The sequence below is a fragment of the Haplochromis burtoni genome, unplaced genomic scaffold, assembly GCF_018398535.1.
Source record: "Haplochromis burtoni strain Fernald_Lab_line unplaced genomic scaffold, NCSU_Asbu1 Contig_41, whole genome shotgun sequence".
Classification (NCBI taxonomy): Eukaryota; Metazoa; Chordata; class Actinopteri; order Cichliformes; family Cichlidae; genus Haplochromis; species Haplochromis burtoni.
The window spans coordinates 351,686-371,675 of NW_024582402.1; the positions used below are offsets into that span (position 1 = coordinate 351,686).

At 39.3% G+C, this 19,990-nt stretch overlaps 3 protein-coding genes across 5 annotated transcripts in view; all 3 read left to right on the top strand.

Annotated features, from left to right (window-relative positions):
- pik3r2 (phosphoinositide-3-kinase, regulatory subunit 2 (beta)) overlaps positions 1-7,364 on the top strand; it is a 32,818-nt gene extending 25,454 nt beyond the window's left edge. For both annotated transcript variants that reach the window (XM_005920634.3, XM_005920635.2), the window contains exon 16: positions 564-7,364. In XM_005920634.3, coding sequence (XP_005920696.1) covers positions 564-771 — 208 coding nt within the window. In that variant the 3' untranslated portion in view covers positions 772-7,364. The remainder of the gene's footprint in view (positions 1-563) is intronic.
- A 3,630-nt stretch (positions 7,365-10,994) lies between these two features.
- Positions 10,995-14,847, top strand: ifi30 (IFI30 lysosomal thiol reductase). The gene is made up of 7 exons (XM_014333090.1): positions 10,995-11,251; positions 12,226-12,414; positions 12,578-12,652; positions 12,798-12,884; positions 13,012-13,164; positions 14,463-14,531; positions 14,606-14,847. Exons 1-7 carry the CDS (start codon positions 11,132-11,134, stop codon positions 14,669-14,671), a joined length of 759 nt encoding a protein of 252 aa, XP_014188576.1. The 5' UTR covers positions 10,995-11,131; the 3' UTR covers positions 14,672-14,847.
- A 121-nt stretch (positions 14,848-14,968) lies between these two features.
- The window catches only part of pde4ca (phosphodiesterase 4C, cAMP-specific a), a 52,440-nt gene continuing 47,418 nt past the window's right edge, over positions 14,969-19,990 (top strand). For both annotated transcript variants that reach the window (XM_005920638.2, XM_042219976.1), the window contains exons 1-2: positions 14,969-16,097; positions 17,588-17,817. In XM_005920638.2, the coding sequence (XP_005920700.1) occupies positions 16,059-16,097; positions 17,588-17,817 (269 nt within the window). In that variant the 5' untranslated portion in view covers positions 14,969-16,058. The remainder of the gene's footprint in view (positions 16,098-17,587; positions 17,818-19,990) is intronic.

Consider the following 19,990-nt stretch of genomic DNA (forward strand, 5'->3'; position numbering starts at 1 on the left):
TCTCCCCCGAGTGCTTTTACTGTGATCTTATCTGCACAAACGAGCAGCACAGTGAGGGAAAATGAACCAGAGTTTGATTTAAATGGACTAAACAGCACAGGTGTGAAAACATGCACATTTTTATTTATATATGAAAATGTTTGGTTGTACCAAAAAATGTGGCTGGAAATAACTTCTTCTTCTTCACACTTGTTTTCGCCATAAGTTCAAGAAATTATGTGAGAATAATTATTCTGTCACTACTGCAAATACACGGCTAAATTCACTAGTGTAGCTCTTTCTGAAGATAAGAGAATAAGTTAAGAGCAGTACCTCTAAAGGTGAATTATTAATAAATTTGAATTCATGCACAACCCAAAGTGTAAGATTAATCCAGTCTCATAAATCCGAAATGCAGAAATTCAATTCAGATACATTAAGTTATAAAATAAAATTTAAAAGGAGGAATAACTCTAGTAAATTTTCTGCAGACACTGAAGTTAACAGTTACATTACTGGTGGGTTTGTGAAAGACTTTTAAGACTAAGATCACCTCTAAACACGATCTCTCTCCTTGTTTCTAGCGTGGACGGTGACTCTAAACACTGCGTCATCTACAAGACAGTCACGGGGTATGGATTCGCCGAGCCCTACAATCTGTATTCGTCCCTCAAAGACCTGGTGCTCCACTACAAAAATGTCTCCTTGGTCCAACACAACGACCAGCTGAATGTAAATCTAGCCTACCCGGTCCTGGCCCGCTCCCAGAATCAGAACCAGCACCCCAGATGAATTATTCACCAGCAGCATAGGACACCAGCCAGAGTGGGAAAATTAGACATATGCATTGGGGGGGTAAAAAAAAAAGAACTCTGGACAATGCTTGTTCCTGTGGCAGGTAAAACAGACTCAATTGCCAGGATTTAAAAAAAAAAAGAAGGAAAAAATCATGTATTTTTGGCCAGAAGCTGATGCTAATTTCCCACAGAGTCCAGCAAAGAGCACTCCTTGCTAACAGCATGGCTTCACAATAAGCACACTACTACTGATAACGAAGCACTGTACAGTTAGCCTGGCTGATGCAGTCAGTTAAAAGCTGATGAGAGTGGTGCATTAGCCAGCCACACTGTCCAGTGTCGGTTATGGAAAAAAGTGAGAAATTCACAAGAACATTCATTATTCAGGAAAAAAGACTAAAATACATCAAAGGAAGGCACACACAATGGGGGGGTTTTCTAAATCTTTAAAAAGCGGAGAGACCAGATGGTGGGATGATGGTAGAAATTACAGGAGCCACATTTGGTTTTTAGGGTTTGTTGGGGTTTTTTGTTTTTTTTTTGCCTTTAATGCGAGATAAATGTCCACAGACAAAGGCCCGATCTGTCATTCCCAGACTGCCTGCAAACTCTCCATAGACAAAAGCCTGAGCTGTCATCCGAGGAAATTACTGGCTTGCCTAAACCAGGCTGCTCGTTTCACACCTAAAGGTGGCTGAGAAAAACAATGGGCTGGGAGTGTAGTCACTGGAGACTGAGGAGGGGAAGGGGCTGAAGAGGGTTGCTGTTTCAGGGTTGTTTTTTTTTAAAAGAAAAAGATTGATTCAGTTAAAAGCTTGCTCAAGTGCCATAGTAATAGCTTTGAATGACCACAAGCCTGTGTCACTAGAATAAGGGGGCACGTCGAGGTTACAAACCGAAAGAGAGGGGGCGGGGGGGGAGAGTAAACTGTTGTCGACATAGACAAAGCTACAGCTTTAAACAAAAACATACATACACATAGGTATATTTTTATGAAATAATCTCTATTTCCAACAGCTTTGGCTTGTTGCTCTCTTTCTCAGTGGGTGTCCTTTTGATCTGACGAGGTACAACGTACAGTGATTGCTGTATAACAGGATAAAAATGCATGGTACATATTTGGTGTATTGTGAATATAGAATTGTTTTTTAATCACAGTACACTAGATGGAGAGGTACATTGATAAATGCAGTTCCACGTGATTCAGGTTTCCTTTTAAAATGGAAATGGTGGAAATACTCCTGCGTCTCTTCGTTTCAGACTTCCTTCTTCATCCTCTGTAATACTGTAGCACCTGTAGCCATTGACTTAAGGCACTGTTAGTGCTCCTCCTATGTGTCTTGTTTCTATATGCTAAAGACACTTGCAGAGCATCGACCTATGTGATTATTGTATCTCGTGTACTGTATTTGCTTCATCTCTAGTAAGATTAGACTGTTTCCGTGGTACAGTGTCCTTGCAGATGTTTATTGTTTTGGAGGGGTTTTTTTTGTTTTGTTTTTTATATGCAAATTTACTCACGGTACTTCTTCTCCCTTGCGCTCGACTGTTCCTTTCATCACAAGCTTGACTCACAGAGCTGTAGAACATTTATGTACAAAAAGATAAAAGAAAGAAAGAAAGAAAGCAGTAATATAAATCATGTACAGTATATTTCAGACACACATGCAGCCTGTGTATGTGACTTATACGGTTCCTTCACGGAAGATTTGCTATGCTTTTAGATTCTGTTTAAGGATGCAAATTATCCATCTTAATGTGAGCCAAATGAAGGATGTCTTTTCATGTAGCAAGAATGAAAAAATAAACAGTCCTTTTTGCCATTTAGCATGACCTTGGCGGTCTAAGAGATTATCTGGTATGTTATGCATGGAGTCCTTCATTTGGGTTGTTGTTTATCTTTTTTTGTTTGTTTGTTTTAACTTCGATTAGTGGTTGAAATTGTGCTTTTTTTTAGTGAATATACAGTATTCACTGGCATGTGGTCTTACTATGCACAACACAGTTGTATGCATATATGTTTTAGACTTGGGTTCAGTTCCCTCCCGGTGATGTGGCGATGAATTTCTCCTATTTGTTTCTCCATGTCGAGGTGTATGTAGTACCGCCTCCGTTCAATGTCACGTTCAAAGCACAGCGGCGTAGATGCAGGGTTACTCAGTTATTATGATGTTCTCAATGAAAATGTGGAGCTGAAAAGAGGCGTCAAATGACGCTGCTTTTAAACTTGATTCATGTAGTTGGTGTTTTTTTTCCCGGATGAACAAATATTAATATGAATCTTTCACATTTTTACATTTAGTAATCCGAGAAAGCCAAAAAGAAGAAAAACTATTTTTGTAGTGGGATATAGAAGAGTCAGGGGTCATTAACGATAGAAAATGGGGAAAAATGTGTTTTAAAATCTTGGTCTTATTTTGGTTCCTTTTTGTTGAGAGAGAGAGAGAGAGAGAGGGAGAGAAAAATTTAGACGTTCTTCTTAAATGAGATATTCGTCTACTCTGTTGGTGATTAGTTAAAAGTCATCTGAGCTAGACCCAAGCTTCAAACAAACGCAGTGCTTTTCTATTTCTGAAATGTTCAGTTTCAGACATCAGGTAGCAACATTTTTCCCAGACATACCAACCCAGTCTTCTGATCAAACCTACCTTGACCTGAAAAGTTTTAATCATTTTGCTTTCAGTCAGGACGAATCTATTGTACTGTACTTTGCACAGTTCTTGGCAAGTAAAGGACCCCAAGAATTAAAGTGGAGGTGACAGAGGTGCTTCTGATTAGAGGGCTATTAAAAAAACAAAACAAAAAAAAAAAACGTACGAGTGAGAAAGATTAGAAGTGCCTTTAGTCGTTGCGATGAGGTGGTCGTCTCCCTGTTTTCATTGGAGCGTTGCTGCGTAAGACGATGCCACAACCACAACCACATGTAGTGCCCCACCGTTCACACATTTGTCATTTATCAAAACAAAGGTGTATCTCGCAAACGAGTGTAGTTGTTGTGTGTGATTGTGAGTGTCTGTGTGCGTGTTAGAGCAAATCTGAGCATGTTATAGTTAAGAGAGTGGCAGATATTAGCTGTGCCTCTTTGGTATTGCATTTATAGTTGTTACATATTCCTTCTTTCTGTAGTGGGGCCTGTACAGTAGCTTGGTGCACCCAGGCTAGCCTACTTCAGTGTTTGTTTGTTTTGTTTGTTTGTGTGTCTGGTGTGTGTTTGAATAAAACTCATAAAAGATATAGAAATGTGAACAGTACACATCCGTGGCCCAGACCAGTTGTTTAAAGCTCATTTGGTAAGCTCTCAAGCTAATGCATGCAGCAGTTCTCAGTGTTTTGTATTAAGTTAGTAAACAGATGATCTGATTAAATCATCCACCATTATTCAGTTTGTTGGACCAACACTTTTGTGACTGCACTTTTTTTGTTTTTGTTTCACACACTCAGACTAGTGTGTCGCCCAACCACCGAAAACTAACAGACAATGGTGATGCTGAGTTGTTTATAGTGTTTTTTGTTGATAGTTATTCATTCAGTATATCAGGAATGATTGACATTTTCATTATGATATCAGAGTATACAGTGTACAGTATATGCTTTTGTTGTTTCGCAGTCAACAACTGTCTTGTAAATCTGATGCTTTTGACTGATTGCAATGTTTTCGTTATAGAATTAGTTTTACTATGTGGGCTGTGTAAACTCTGTAGTACTTTTCAAAGCTACTTTAAGGAGAGCTGCTAGCTCATTATGCAATTCTCATCCGCACAGCAGAAGTGTCCAGCTAAACATGAAAAACATAAATCTTCCTTAAAAAAGAAGAAGCTTCAGTTCATCCAGGTTTTCACTTATTCCTTGTGGTATTTAAACATGCAAATAATTGCACTCTTTCTACCTTTTTATTTGGTTCTACACTGTGTAAACAAGCGTATTGCACAACACCACAGGTGTTTTCAGTCTCATTGACACAGGTGTATAAAATCAACCAACCAATCAGTGTGCCTTTGCAAACATTTGTGAAAGAATGGGTTGTTCTAAAGAGCTCACTGAATATGGCCATGGTGCCAAAAGAGGATATCACTGTTACAACACAAACAACCTTTGTGAAATTTCTTCCGTCCATGATTTTAGCTGTAAGTGTTTTTATTCCAAAGTTCAAGTGTCAGATCACACAAAGTTACAGAGTCACATGGAGTGCATAAGTCACCGAGACCCTGCTGACTCAGTTACTGTGGTGCTCCAAACCTCCACTGGCATTAGCATCAGCACAAACTCAGTGTATTGCAGTTTGCAATGACTCTATACATTATCCAGAGTACCCACAGCTTTCTTTTTTTTAGAAAAGTGATCCTATTTAATGTTCTCTGAGCACTACAAATGAGGTATTTTCAAACCTCCTTAAACCATTTTCCTCCAAAGCATGGGTCAAGAAAACATTACGTTGTGGACGAGATATGGAAAAGGTGGCCAACTGTAGCGTTTCCTAACGAATACAATGGAACATTGTTTCCATTCGGGTGAGGACATAGAAGTGAAACTACATGCATGGCTTGATGCCACAAGGAGTCAGTGAAAGCAGTGTCGGGGATTTTCAAGGTGATTTTGTGTAAAGCATTTCTAGGGAAAGTCCTTCTAGTGGAGTCAAACTTTAACCCAGAATTGGTTGGTGTGACACAAGTTAATGAAAAAGGTGGTTCTGCTTCGTTTTGCTCAACTTTTTAGTGTCTGAAAGAAAACTAGAAATGTAGAACTGAACAGCTTCCAGCATCACTTGTTATTATGTACATTTTTGCAGTGTGCTTAAACACTTTGGTACGCCATGTTATTTACACGATTATTGGCTAGAAGCAATGCTAGCTGCAGTGAAATGTGGTCGCACAGTGAGACGGGCGTGAGAAGAGCAGGAGATGAAGACTTTATTGCGCTTTGACATGGAGTTGAAACTCTCAAACTCAAAGCTTTCATCCCGCTTCTCTATTAGATATGCATCTTGGAGCTTCTTGAAAAGAAAAAAAGCAACAACAAAAAAAACATTTTTTCTATATGATACATAATCATTCAAGCAATTAAATATTTTTTCATCATTCTTTGGTACACTGTAAATGATAAACCTTGAAACGGCCTCATACACAAAGCACATCTTTCACTGACTACAAAGAAACACATATTTGTTGTCTATTAAGGTTTGAGGAATGAGAGATACTAGAGAATAAATATTTTCAAATATATACTTAGATATCTATATTTTTGGATGATTTAATTCTGATTTGGTTGGCGCTTGAAACGAATCAGAACGAGGCTTTGATGTGAACACTTTTAGCTCCGTGGCTGCTTTGAAATCGAGCAGTTGTTGAAATGCAGACATATTTACTTACCCGCTGCAGCGAGCTTCATCAGGATCACCAGTTAAAACTTTGTGGTTACAGTCGATCGACATTCATGATTTTTACGCATGATTATCAGGTGTGTTCGGAGGATGAAGCAAGCTCATGTACATGTGTTAATATTTACAGAGCTGAGTCTATATGTTAAATGCAGTCCTGGCTGCTTTGCATTTTATTAAATATTAGTTGTTAGTTGTTTGTTTGTTTGTTTTCTTGTTTTGTCTTTTGGAAGACAGTTTTTGTTTGTTTTTGATTTTTTTTTTTTTGTTTGTTTGTTGTTTTTGTGAGTAGAGGCAGTGTTAAAAAGTTGCACCACAAAAGATACACTCGATGCTGCTGCAGAGATCTGGCACAGATTGGACACTGATGCTGTAACAAAGTGATCCATCTTACCACTCGGTCTTACTGCGCCAGATCTCAGTGGCTGCTGAAGGTTTTTTGGGGGTGGGGGGTGGTTATGTGCTTACAGCCAGGAAAGAGGAAAAAAAAGAAGAAGAAAAGAAAATTAAACCTGACGCTGAGGAAGGTACATGACTCAATGGTTCACGATTGCTCCTCTACTTGGAACAATGATGGCATTAAAGTGATCTTTTATGGTGCCTGAATATAATTCTTTCTATTTTGGCTTTTTAAAAAAGCTGATAGATTTGTCTGTCCAAGTGTTCTTTGTTTTGTTTGTTTATATCTTTAATGATAACCTTACAGAGCCTATAAAGAAAAAATAAGCTAGCTTGAATTTTTTTCTCTATACAGAAAACACAAATACAAATGTTTACAATATGTAATTAACCAAATAGTAAATATGCGTTTGAGAATCAGTCTGTCCCTCAAAGCGGCTGTGATAGATTGATTTGTATTTCTTTATTTCTTCTGTCATTTTAAACTTGAAAATGTTATGACTGCTTGTTCTCTTCCCCCCACATTTCACTTTGTTTCTTTTTCTTTTTGTTTTTTTTTAAATTTCCTGTGAACAGTGCTCCCTCTATTGCAAAATAATTACTCAGCAATGTAGTTGAACTATTTGTGTGTCAGTCTTTCTTTACCTGCTGATTTCTTCACCTTACACTGAGCCTTGTATGTGCTGAATCCTAACTTGAGACCCTGTTGCATCTTTTGCTCTTTTTGTCGTGCACAGTTTGGTGAATTCGAATATGAATCTGACTGATGTATCTGCGGTAAAGGATTCAAAGAATTTCATATTGTGTATTAGTAAGAAAAACAAAAAAAGAGGAAAAACAAAAGCGCCACTTGGTAAAAATACTTGAGTACAGATTAGTACATAAGCGAAGATTAGAATTCAGGAATGACTATCTAAAGGCATCCTATTGTTGTTTTTTTGCACTACGCAGCAAATGATAGTCGAATAAAAAGCTGAAACGATTGCTCTTTTGGTTAGTTAAGTAGTTTTTAAGACCAAAATTCAGCCAATATAGTCGCAGCTTGTTCCGCCTGTGTGTTATTTCACTTAAAAAAAATCTTATCATTCTCTTTTTATCTATATATGCTAAGAGCAGCACTTTCATTTCCCTTTATGTTTTTTAAATCTTCTCACATTGTCACTCCTCCGTATGGAAAGTTGGCATTTGTTTGATTAACCTGATGTGAATGTTGTAGTATCGTTCACTGGTGTACAGTAGTTTATATTGCCTCACACTCTTCATGTTGGAGGCAACATTGACGGTGGTCCATGTTGCAACAGGCTGGGCAGTGTTACACAGCAGCAACAATTTAAGAGGCATCAACACATCTTTACCCTAATCAGAGCACACATTGCATTGCAGCGTTGCCCACCGAGTTGCCTCTTGAATCACCGGCTTCAGCAGACATACAGCTAAAAATTATAGTTAGTAAAGATGTTCTGTCTCTCTCACTCAAAAACAGTGAAGAGATGGACCGTCAGATAAAGCTACTCTACACCAAAGTGCAATTGAAGGCAGAGGGAGCACTGTTGTTTCAGCCAGTAGGGGCCTACTGGTTGCAATGTGCCCGACCCAGATGCATGAAAAGATGGTTATTTTTCTTCTCTTGTGTTATCCTCCCTCCGTTTATCTGTCTTAACTCAGATGCGGCATTTCTTTCTTTCTCTCTCATGTACGGCTTGCTTCAGAGTGGTATGTCCTCAGACAGGTACTCTTTGATCTGTACGGTTATTTCTTTAGGTTAATGCAATGATTTTAAAAAGACAATAAAAGATATCTAAAATGCCATGTGTTGTCCTCTTCTTTTTTTCCCCTGCCTGTGTTATCCTGGTACATTTTTACATGTCTGTCCTGATTCAGCTTGGCATAAAACGTGATGGCACTGCATATTTGTAGAAATACAGAATATGCTGTTCATGACATCTAAACAAATGTCATGAACTGGCACATAGGTGATGAGGCAGGAAGCAACATGAGAGGTTTGCTCAATCATCCAGGTAAGGAAATGCCAAAAAAAGTTAATTATCAACTATTATTAAAACACAAGTGTTTATCATTTTTTGGAGGATGCAGAGTTCCAATTGGTGAAAATCGATGTGTGTCACAATGCTGTGTTTGATCTGTGTTTGATCAAATATGGTGGGCCTGATTTTTAGAATGAGTTTTGTTGTTATAAGTAAGTTATTTAGTCTGTCAATAGCTGTAATTCAGTGACGGCAACAAAGTGAAGTTTCACATTTTCCTCTGGCTAATTGTTCATGTGATGATGGATGTGCTAATGGATTTTCTGGGCTTGCAGGTTCTTGGCAGGATCCTCCATGTTTGTTTGCATGGTTTGACTAACAGAGCTGTCTGACAGTAGTAGCTTTGAAAAAACTTTAAACCTATAGTTAAATTGATAGTAATCTTTTCTAGCCCAAATATGTTTTGCTCATCCAAAGCAGTACATTTAGCTCCCATATTAGCTGCATGTTATGACACTCCACTTAGCATTACCTAGAAAAAAGTAGGTAGGTACCAATAGGCACTGAACCAGTAGTTCAGTGCCTATTGGTACCTACTTCCTACATAGAAAGAGAACAGAATCTTTGCTGGTTATTAAAAGTGGTAGGTTGTCTTAATTTAAGAGTCAAATCCAAAAAACTTAGCAAAGAACAAATTTTAAATTGTATCTTAGTGTTATTTGACATTACTAGCTTGTCACAAACTGTTCACATCAGCCTCGTCATCCCATTCTTATGGAAAGGAAATGGAGAGAAAAGACTGAGGCATGCCAAATACATAAGAACTGGACTGAGAATCAGTGGAAACAGGTCTGATAGAGGCATCCAAATGTTGAATTTCAACCATAAGGAAGCAGTGTGGGATCATGTTGATGGAGAACGGAACAAAAGGCAGAAACAAAAGAGCTCTAAATGTCCTTCAAGAGACCTGGACAACTATTCCTGAAGACTACTTAAAGAAATAAACGGAAAGCTGCCTAAGAGATTTCAGACCATGTTGAAGGATAAAGTGGTCGTACCAAAAGTGGACTTTCAAGCTGTATTTCCATGGATGTTTGCACTTTTTTTTTTTTTTTTAAATAATTTGCTGCTCTTAACTTCCATTTACCTGGCAAAATATTGATGACCTTTGTACTCTACTGTAGAAATGTGGTCATTTAAATTTGGGCAATTTGAAAGATGACACCATATAGAAGCAAGAAACTATGAGTTCTGTAATTTTGGCACAACCTGCAGGGATTCTGCTACTTCCTTTTTCATATGTTTGTATTTTATTTATGTTAATTCATCAGTTTTACATCCACTGTTCTATTTCCTGCCAGCTTTTAATGCCAGCTACTCACTGTCTATTGAGGAACTCTGACCTCCATATGCTTTCCCCTTAATTTTGGTGTAAGACCGCAGCCTTAAATAGACTTCTGTTTTGCCTCAGTTTCTGTATGCCTTGTGTGTGTGTGTGTGGGGGGGGGGACTTTTGATTCACACACAGAATATTTAATTTTTTGTTACTCTAATGTGTGCTCTGCATCCCCTGCCTGGGTATTTGGCCCTGGGCCTTCAGGCTGAGCCTCGTACCACAAACCATATTTCACAGTAAATATGGGAAAGGAAAGAAAATTTGGAATTCCCCTCCACAAAAAAAGGTTTGATTTTCAATGAAGTGAGGGGCTTCGGTTTTGCCAGCTACACCCAATACAAAATAAAGGGCCGCAAGTCAGGAAGTTGAGTGAATCACACAGTCATGGCTCACTTCCCTGTTTTCAAAAACAGACAAAAGCTGTCATGTGAGAATCACCAGGTAATCCTTATATAGTGCCCAAGGTTTGTGATGATTTTCTGCATGTCAACTCTTCTTGAGCAAGACCTTTGGACCGCCTCTGTTTTATAATGAGGCAAAACAAGAATGACAACAATAGACAGAAAACTTTCCCATTCATCTGTTGGGGAAAAAACCCCCCTAACATATCTTAAGAGGGAACTTCTTAACCTTTACAGAACATGATAAGGTTTAAAATTGAGATGTTACATCGTCTTAAAATGCCCTTTTGAATCCTTATTGAAAAATAAACGTTTTCCAGTATTAGGTTTTAATTGTAGAGATACAATTTATGTCACACAAGTTACGGGATGTTCTTAAATTATACCTTGAAACCCTTTGTGAATAAAATAAATAACTCCGATATATATGTATTTCCTTTTAAAAACTTGTGAGCTATTGGGCCTGTACACCACGTTATTTTTTTATTGATAGACTTGAAATGTCCACGTAATTAAATCATTGCGAACTTCACGAACTTCAGGATGTGTAAACTTACTACATACTAACATGCCAATCATATGACAGTTCTATTTCCTCAGAACAGCAGCAGAGACTTCGCTCTCTTTGGATAGATGTCTCCTAGTTACAAGTGACGCTTAAGACCACAGCCAATCAAAAAACAGCTAACCTGCACGAGGAAGCGCGGTCGAGTATTAAAGAGTGGACCCGCACAGTTGTTTGTGGGTCAGTGTTGTGGTGCTAGTGACAGTTATAAACAGTGACTTGGTTGTAGGTAAGGATGAAGGCACTACTGCTGCTGTTTTTGGCTTTTGGGTACGTCGGCTCCTCCGTGTACTCCTCATGCTCCCAGTCGCCATTAAACTGGTGTTCATCTGTTGACTCGGCTGTTGAGTGCGGGGTAAGAACTTTATACATAACTTTTTTTATCAAGAGCTAATTTTGAATGGCTAGTTAGTGTCGACGACGTTAGCCACTTTCATAGGTAAGGCAATAGCTAAATAAAAGTTTCTATATTTATGAGAGAAAAAAACTCACTGAGAGAAACCGTAGCAGCACCAATGAGTGCGTCGCTGTAATGTGATATGCGGTCAGTTTTCAGGTGAGTAAACTGACCTGACCGCAAATAATGGTTTCCTCTGATAAAGACTTCAAAATTATAGTATGAATGTGGAGAGGTGAAAAATTATCATGCACATGAAGTTAGCGGAGCCAGTCTCTTACAAAAATCAGAGTCATCCTTAAGCGTTGCCCTTGTCTTCATCTTTTAATGACGTCACGTGTGTTATTACGGTAAGTAATTATTTATAGCTAATGTTCGGTGTTAGCTAACAAGTACTCACTAAAACTCTGTAACCTTTTTTGTCTGTTAACTGGACTTCGAAAGAAACGGTTATTTTTAGGTTTTAAGGAACTAGGAAGTAAAACTTTCAAATACCAGTTCTTTGCCAGCTGTGCGGTCTTTACATGCACCACAGAGCAGCCAGTTTAGTTGGTCTTACCATAGTTGGCATACAGTGAATAAAAGATATAGTCATGTAAATGGTGATAGATTTATTAACAATATTACAATCACAATTATAATGCAATAAACAATAAAAATATAATTCAAACTTTTAAAAACGATCGCTGCAACAACTTGATAGGTAATCTGTGTATGCTGCTTTTAAGTCATAAAAAAGGACCAGCTAATGCACATTTTCAACCTTTCTGTAGCATTTTCAGCTGAAATTGGCTTGATCACAAGTAATTACAACCACATGCTATTGATGAAAAGTCATAGTATAACTCTCACTGATGCTGAGCTTCCTCTGGAGTCTTGAAAGTGGTGGCGTTTTGAAGAAGCTGACCTCCCTGTTTTGCTCTTTGCTGTAGGTTTTGAAGTCGTGCCTTCATTCCAACTACACAAAGTCCCAACAGACAGACGATCCCGTTGAGGTGGGGCTTTACTACGAGAGTCTGTGTCCTGGGTGCAGACAGTTTCTCGTTATGATGCTCTTCCCCACAGCGGTCCTCCTGAATGACATCATGGTTGTTAACCTGGTGCCTTTCGGCAATGCCCAGGTAAGCAGTCGGCCGAGCAGCTTGGTTGCAGACTGCGATTGTAAATCTACCTGTGCAAAGACATTTACGGTTAAAGGCAACCCAAGAGTTCTCATCACTATATCTGTCAAAAATTTAAAAAAATTTACCCAACTACATCATTGGTAACTGTATTCCATTCCAGGAGGTCAAACAGGATGAAAAGTACGTCTTTACTTGCCAGCATGGAGAACAGGAGTGTCTGGGCAACATGATTGAGGTGACGTTGCACCCCAGACACACACCAACAACTCAAACTGCTGAATAATGTGTCATGTCTGGTGTCAAAAGCATCTTGCTGTGTTGCTTCAAAATGCTTAATTTTTTTAAAAGAATGAAATATTTGTTTTTTGTTTTTTCTCTAGACTTGTTTGATGAACATGTCCAAGATGGCTTTTCCAATCATTTTCTGTATGGAGTCCTCCTCTGATGTCATCAATTCAGCCAAAGCTGTAAGTGTGTGTGCGTGTTTGTTTGATTTATGCAGGCAATTGACTGGTCTAGACCACTTCAGTCCATGACTTTTTTTTTTTTTTCGGTCACTAATAAATTTCCGTTTACAACCATGTTTGGTTGTAGTGTACTGGAGTCTATGACCCCACTTTGAGCTGGGACAAAGTCATGAGCTGCGTCAATGGTCCTCAAGGAAACCAGCTGATGCACCAAAATGCCTTGGAGACGGCTGCCCTGAAACCTCCGCACCAGTACGTGCCCTGGATCACCATTAATGGGGTAAGACTTTACTGCAGTAACAGCCTATCCAGCAAATACCATGGTGTTCAGTTTTACTTATATAGTGCCAAATCGCAACAACAGTCACGTAAAGGCACTTTATCTCATAGGGTAAAGACCCTACGACGTAAGAGAACCCCAACAATCAGACAGCCTACAATGAGCAGCACTTGGTGACAGTGTAAAGGAAAAACTACCTTTTAACAGGGAAAAAAAAAACAAAACCCCTCCTCCTCTCTGTTAGCTATCTGCCGCAACCAACTGGGGCGTGAGCAGAAAGGAAAAGGGAGACAGGACACAATACAAACTATAGGAGAGAGAAGACAGAATTGAATGACATACAGCATGGAAGTGGACGTTTTTCCTTTACTCTATAAAAACATAATGAAGAGGTGAGAAACTGTAAGACATCAGACTGGAATGGAGAAAGTGATTTGAAATGATCCAGATCTGATGTTGACTCTGTCCTTCAAAAGAAGCGCTGTTACTTTTTCAGTGATGAGTTTGACACTTGATCTGCCTCAAAGCCCAAATCTGTTAGTGAAAGAAAGCTGGGACTGATACATGTAAAGCTGCCTCTTTTTCACGTGACATCATGCAGTACCCTAACATAAAAATGGAAGTTTTGTCTAAAGCAAGTCACATGTGGATTGCAGGCACGTCCACGTAAGCCCCTCTTCTTAGAGGCGTTAGTATTGGAATGTTAAACACTCTTTTTGCTGTTAGGAGTTTTACTATGTACTGTACTTCCTGGACCAACTTAAGGTCTTCTTTTCGTATTTAGATTTCCAAAATCTATATGACAATAGGTGCATAGTAAGTGTGGCTCACCTGATTACAATTTTGCTAAATGACCCAAGATTGACTGCAATCACATTTTTGGGGGATTCCTATGAAAAGCAAGTCAAATGCTAAATTCAGATCATCCACAATATAAGGTTATCAGGCTGCTCAGCTCTATCTGTTGCATTTGCCTGTCCCTTTTTGGAAATGGTCTCTCTCAGCCTTTGCACTTACCACCTTAGTCATTCACACTGGTCTTCCTTACAGTTATATGACATTGCTGTGACCTGCAATCACCTGCAAGTCATGCACCTAGCAATCTAATGAGGTCCATCAGATGATCTGTCTCTGACAGCCTCTTATTGCTGTTTTACATTCCAGTATCACCAGGTTTAAGACCTAAAGTGTACTGCTAAGTGTCTGTTGCCTTAATAAACCATTCAAACTGTGTAACTGAGGTATGAGAAGTTACTTATTTTTAAATGTTGGGAATATTAATTTTCATTGATTTGTAGGAGCATACAGACGACCTGCAGGACAAAGCCATGAATTCTCTCCTCTCTCTCGTCTGCAGCATGTACAAGGTACAGTCATCAATGTCTACTAGATATCTGCCTTGTAATTTACTTGAACTTAAGTTTTTGTTTTGTTTTTTCAGGGCACTAAGCCTGCGGCCTGCGGGGGGAGCCAGATGCACTACAAAACTTACTGCCAGAAAGTGTGAATGAGCAATTCTGCACATGCCTGTTTACTAGCCAGGTGTGGCCTCTAAACAAGAAACACTGAAAAATGTCATCAAAGATTTTATTTTTCTTTTTGTGTATTTGAACTTTGTTTCTAAGAATTTGATCACTTCACTTTTGTAATTCCAAAATATAAAAACACACCTTACCTTCTTAAGAGACTGTGTTGTCATTGAATTAATATCTATGGAAACCAAAAAATCATGAATGGTTTTTGTGGTACTTTGGTATTTGCCTTATTTAAAGTGTTTTTTGCTTAACTTTTTAAAAACCAGTTTAGATGGAGGTACACAAATTCACAAATCATCCAAAAAACACAAATCGTCATTTGTTAGAGGTAATAAACACACACAGTAGGGTATTCATATCTTGTGGGGACAATGCTTTACCTAACCCCTAACCCTAACCATCGAAAATGAATGCCTAACCCTTGCCCTAAACCTAACCATAACCAATTGTTACACTGTGACTAAAACCACAGTCTCAGTCTCCAAATTCCCTTCAAACTTGTGAGAACCAGGATTTTGGTCCCCAAAAGGGCCGTTGGTCCCCACAAATATAGTAAGCTTACACAGACACACAGTGTTGTCACAGTGCTGTATTAAAACTGATATTTTGAGTTTATTTACTAGATTCTTTGTCTTTGTAGTCTCCCACAGCGTCAGAGTAAGTGTTTAATGTAAATGGTAGGATAATAGGTAATCTAAAGCTCATGCCTAATGGCCTTGAAAACATGTGTCACAGTTGACATTATACTTCACGTTCTGTTTGTTTTTTTAAACCTGAGTTAATGTGGGCTTAGCATCAGGAGGCACAGGTTCATTAAAGTTCACAAAATCTCCTGAATCTTTAACACAGACTCACCTACAGCTACAAATTTAAACCGTGTTCATGGAGTAAGAAAAAAAAGCTTAAATGAGAAGATTTTAGGCAACAGCTTGATCAAACCCAGAGTTTTGCTGCACTGACCGGCAGGTCTGGATCTGCAAGGTCCACAGATTCTGCAGACAGACTCGCATGACTAATGGCATGCCACGCAGGCTGTTCCACCACCTCAATCTCTGTACCAGCATCTGCAGCCTCCACATACTTTCTGTTTTGGCGACTAATTGTCGTCATTTTCCAAAACATCGCTTTTGGGTCAAATCGGTTTACTACTACTACTACTAAGAAAGTTTGCTGTTTATCACCGATGTGATGACAGCTGAAAGTTTTGAAGAGGCGGGGAGACAGTTTGGTCTGTACTGAGTGACATCCCAGCTAAATGCTGGTGCCACAGACAGCTTCATATCTCATCTTAACTGTAGTTCCTGTATCCTCCTCGTTGGCATTTCCTTCTCATTTGTCTGGTTCCCAGTAGCTGAAAGTATGAGGAGAAATAACTCAAAAATTTTCAACTTCACAGAGGTAAGAGTAATAATTTCACGTTTAAGAAATTCGGCAACCTTTATTACGCTTGGCTTGGTTATTTCTTTCTTTATTTCATTTGCTTTCTTTTATGAACTCAAAAGAAAGTGAACTGGTTACACATTCGCAAAAACTAAATGGAAAGCTATGATGTGTGATTGATGTGGATTGTGTAATTGCACTGCTACGTGTTTTGTTTTCCTTTCTTGTTCCTGTTGCCAAATAGTTGTGGGAACTTTAATGGGAGCTTGTGTGTGAAAATAAGCAACAGCATTAAAGTGTAAAATTGTGTCATTAAGGAAGGAAATCATTTGGTGGCAAAGACAAAGTTAATGTGTTGCAGCATAGCTTTCTCTTGATCGATCCAACTCATAATCCATGAAGTTGACACATCGGCCCCTCTCGTGGTGATCTTGGATAGAAACGGTCAGCAATAAAACTCCAGAGTCTGTTGACGTTTGTTTATGGAAAGGTGAAACTTCCAAGCAGAAGGAGAGATAGGGTCACGGGATACAGCGGCAAACAAGGACTCTTATCTGTTTCCCCTCAACGCTGACGCTGAAACAGAGAAGCCCTGAGAGCGAAATCCCAAACACTGTCTCCCTGTAAGAACCGTCTATTGTGTCCAAGGTGATAGTGTGTTTGGTCTCAGGACCTGAAATCAGATAAACCTTCCAAAAATAATGCCCGAGTTGGCTTTTGTGAGGCTTGTCACATTTTTAGTAGCGTCATAAAAACAGCCCTGTGCATGGCTCACCTTTAGATCTCAACAGATGGTATTTTTTATTTTTTTTTTTTACTTCACAGAGACTTTTCAAGAAGCTCGGGAAATATAAAAACTTCTCCCTGCTGGCAAACATGCAGCTTCCCTTTATGTATGGTTTCTGTGATATCCCTGCTAAAATGCTGCTTCTGTATTGTTGCTCTGTCACCAGTTTGTGTAGTTCTTGTAATTATTGCAGGCCATAAACTATTAACAACAAAAAGGCAAATTTTCTCTGAACATCATTTTCATTTTTCAAAGTAATAGCCCAGAAAGCTGCACGTAAGCTAAATTATAGGATGAATGAGTGCCAAGTAGCTTTGAGCCAGGGTTTGCTGTTGAAAAGCACAGAGCTGCTGATTGTTGTGATGCATAGCAATCAATCTTGTTAGCGCCACAGCACATGCACATGCACATCCCTTTCATTTCAGTAAGAAAGCTGACATGCAAAGCATATGAAAGAAAATCGAGTTAACCAAGCAGTTTCCATTTCATAAAAATCTCCTTTCTTGTCTGCAGTTCACTCCAAACCTTTGAGTTCAGTGCAAAAAAAGTGAACAAGTTAAAAAGCTGGCCCCCCTTTTTGTCTCCAATCTAGTCTTTATGAATGCAGATTTATCCCATCTTTATACCATCACACTCTTCTTTTTCTAGCTTACAGTTAGACATGTATGCATATATCATCTCAGTAAAAAAACAAATCGCCTGCCTTTTATCTGCCTTACAGAGACAGTGGGATTCCTTAGACCAAACCTCCTCTGTAGAGCCTCTCCAGGACTGTGATATCAGATGGGCTGTGAAGAGGCTCTTCTCGGGAAACCTGCAGCTGCCCAAGCTTTCCTGCAGATCTTCTGCTCAGGATGGCCCTCCGCCCGTCGCCCCATTGGGCCCTGCGACCTACAGGATCAAACACTCGAGAAGTTACGGGACTCTGACCAGCTGCATGTCCAGAGGCCTGTAAGTCACTGATGTTGAACATGTTTAGTGGCATTTTGCTAATGAATTTAAATGTGCATACCAAAACATCACACATCCTGCTTCAAAAGCATGTTTGGGAACACATGATACTTCAGGTATCTCACACATGTTAAATTCATTCTTTAAATACCCTCTGATTTCCTCTAGAAAGAACAGCTCTGGAGTTTAAGTGTTCCCAAAACCAGCGCTCTGTGTGGAAAGGAGTTAATTTTTTCCTAGTTTCCCAACAGCTGGGCCCCTTCTCAAGCTTAATGATTAAAATTATATGTGTTCAGTGTGAAACCAGCCCCTGTGAAGCAAGCTGTGGTCTTGTAAATCAACACAGATTAAGGACTACTCAATGATCATCTGTTTTTAGGCGGGGCGGGGGCTAATTGTTTATTTAGGTTGAAAAAAGCTGAGTTGCTTCTCGAGCATATGATTGAACAAAGTGTCCCGCTTAAGGCGTTGCGCTCGCCTCTGTCACACTGCTGAACAATTATCGCCATAAAAGATCAGACAAACAAGGCTCTTATTATTGTTTCCACAACAACATTCAAGCTGCTTCAGCAATACATCTGTAGCAATTTCGGCCTCTCTAAACTTCGTGTGTGGGTGTGTACGTGTCTGCGTGTGCTGGCGTCTGTGAACGTGTGTGTACGTGTACCATCATTACGTCTCTTTTTCCACCTGTTGATGGAATCCGGAGACATCTGTTTGATATTGTTATTAGTTACAGTGAACCTCACAGGTGAACCCCTGTTGGCTTCTTCTTTGTCATGTGATTCATTGTTGAGTAGCACCTCTGCAAACACTGGATAAACTGAGAGTGATGTGGTGTTTTGTTCTTTTGCATTGCTCTTTATACGCTCACTGGCCACTTTATTAAGTACACCTATACAACTTCATGAAATATCCAATCAACCAGTGACATGGCTGCAACTCTGTGCGTTTGGCCATTTAGAAATGATTGAGACGACCTGCTAAAATTCAAAATGAGCTTCAGAATGGGGAAGAAAGGTGATTTAACCAACTTTGAACGTCGCTTAGAGTTTGGTGCCAGACGGGCTAGTCTGAGGATTTCACAAACTGCTGATCTGCTGGGATTTTAGCCACACAGTCACCTCTAAGGTTTATAGAGAAGAGTCTGAAAATGAGAAACTACCTTGAAAGTTTATTATTTGGTTGGCTGTAGGTGGTGGTGGTTCAATGCCTGACTGCTCCAGTCTCCATGCCTAGGCATCCTTAGGCAAGATACTAACCCCAAGTTGCTCTACGATTCATCCATCAGAGAATGAATGTGTGTGAATGTTAGATAGAAAGCACTTGAGCAGAGAAAAAAGAGCTTGCGTGAATGGGTGTGAATGGGTATGAGGCATGTATAAAGTGCTTTGAGTGCTCGGGTAGATTAGAAAAGCACTATATAAGAACCAGTCCATTTACCGTTAATGAAGTAGATGTGCCACAGCAGCATAAAAGCACAGTGGTGTTCTTGTTATATAAGAACAAGATTTGCTTGGGCTTTCCAAAATTGGATAGCAGACGTGCCGAGACATTCTGAGGATATGGTCAGAATTTGATGTAAACAGCTTGAAGGCATGGATCCATCCAGCCTTGTATCAATGATTCAGGCTGGTTTTAGTGTATTTTAGAATTTTAGAAATTAATTTTGGAATCTGTTTAAAAACAGTGGGATACATGGAGGGTCTTTAAAGGAGATTGATGATACCAGCTGTTTAAAAGTAAGAGTGACTGACTGATAATTGAGAGAAACCCAGGGGAAATGACAGGTAGAGTCTCTTGAAGAAATTTGGGAGAAATAGTGTCAACTGGGCAGAAAGAAGTGCACATATTAGAAGCTATATCAAGGAGATCATTCCATCCATTCCTTTTTCTTTCAGGTTATTCATTTCAGGGTCGTGGGGGGCTGGAGCCTATCCCAGCTGCCATAGGCTTCAGTAGATAGGCATAAGTAGATGACTACACTTGGACAAGGTGATAGGATCCAATCGTGAACTGTGACCTGATACCATAGATCTTACTAGCAATAAATAATAAAATAATAATAAAAAAAAATTGACACTCAACGGAGCCAGTGAAGTCGGACGTTTTTTCAGTTGAGCGTGGTTAATAAGTTCTTCATGTGAATAAAGTGAAAAGGGAGATCTTTGTT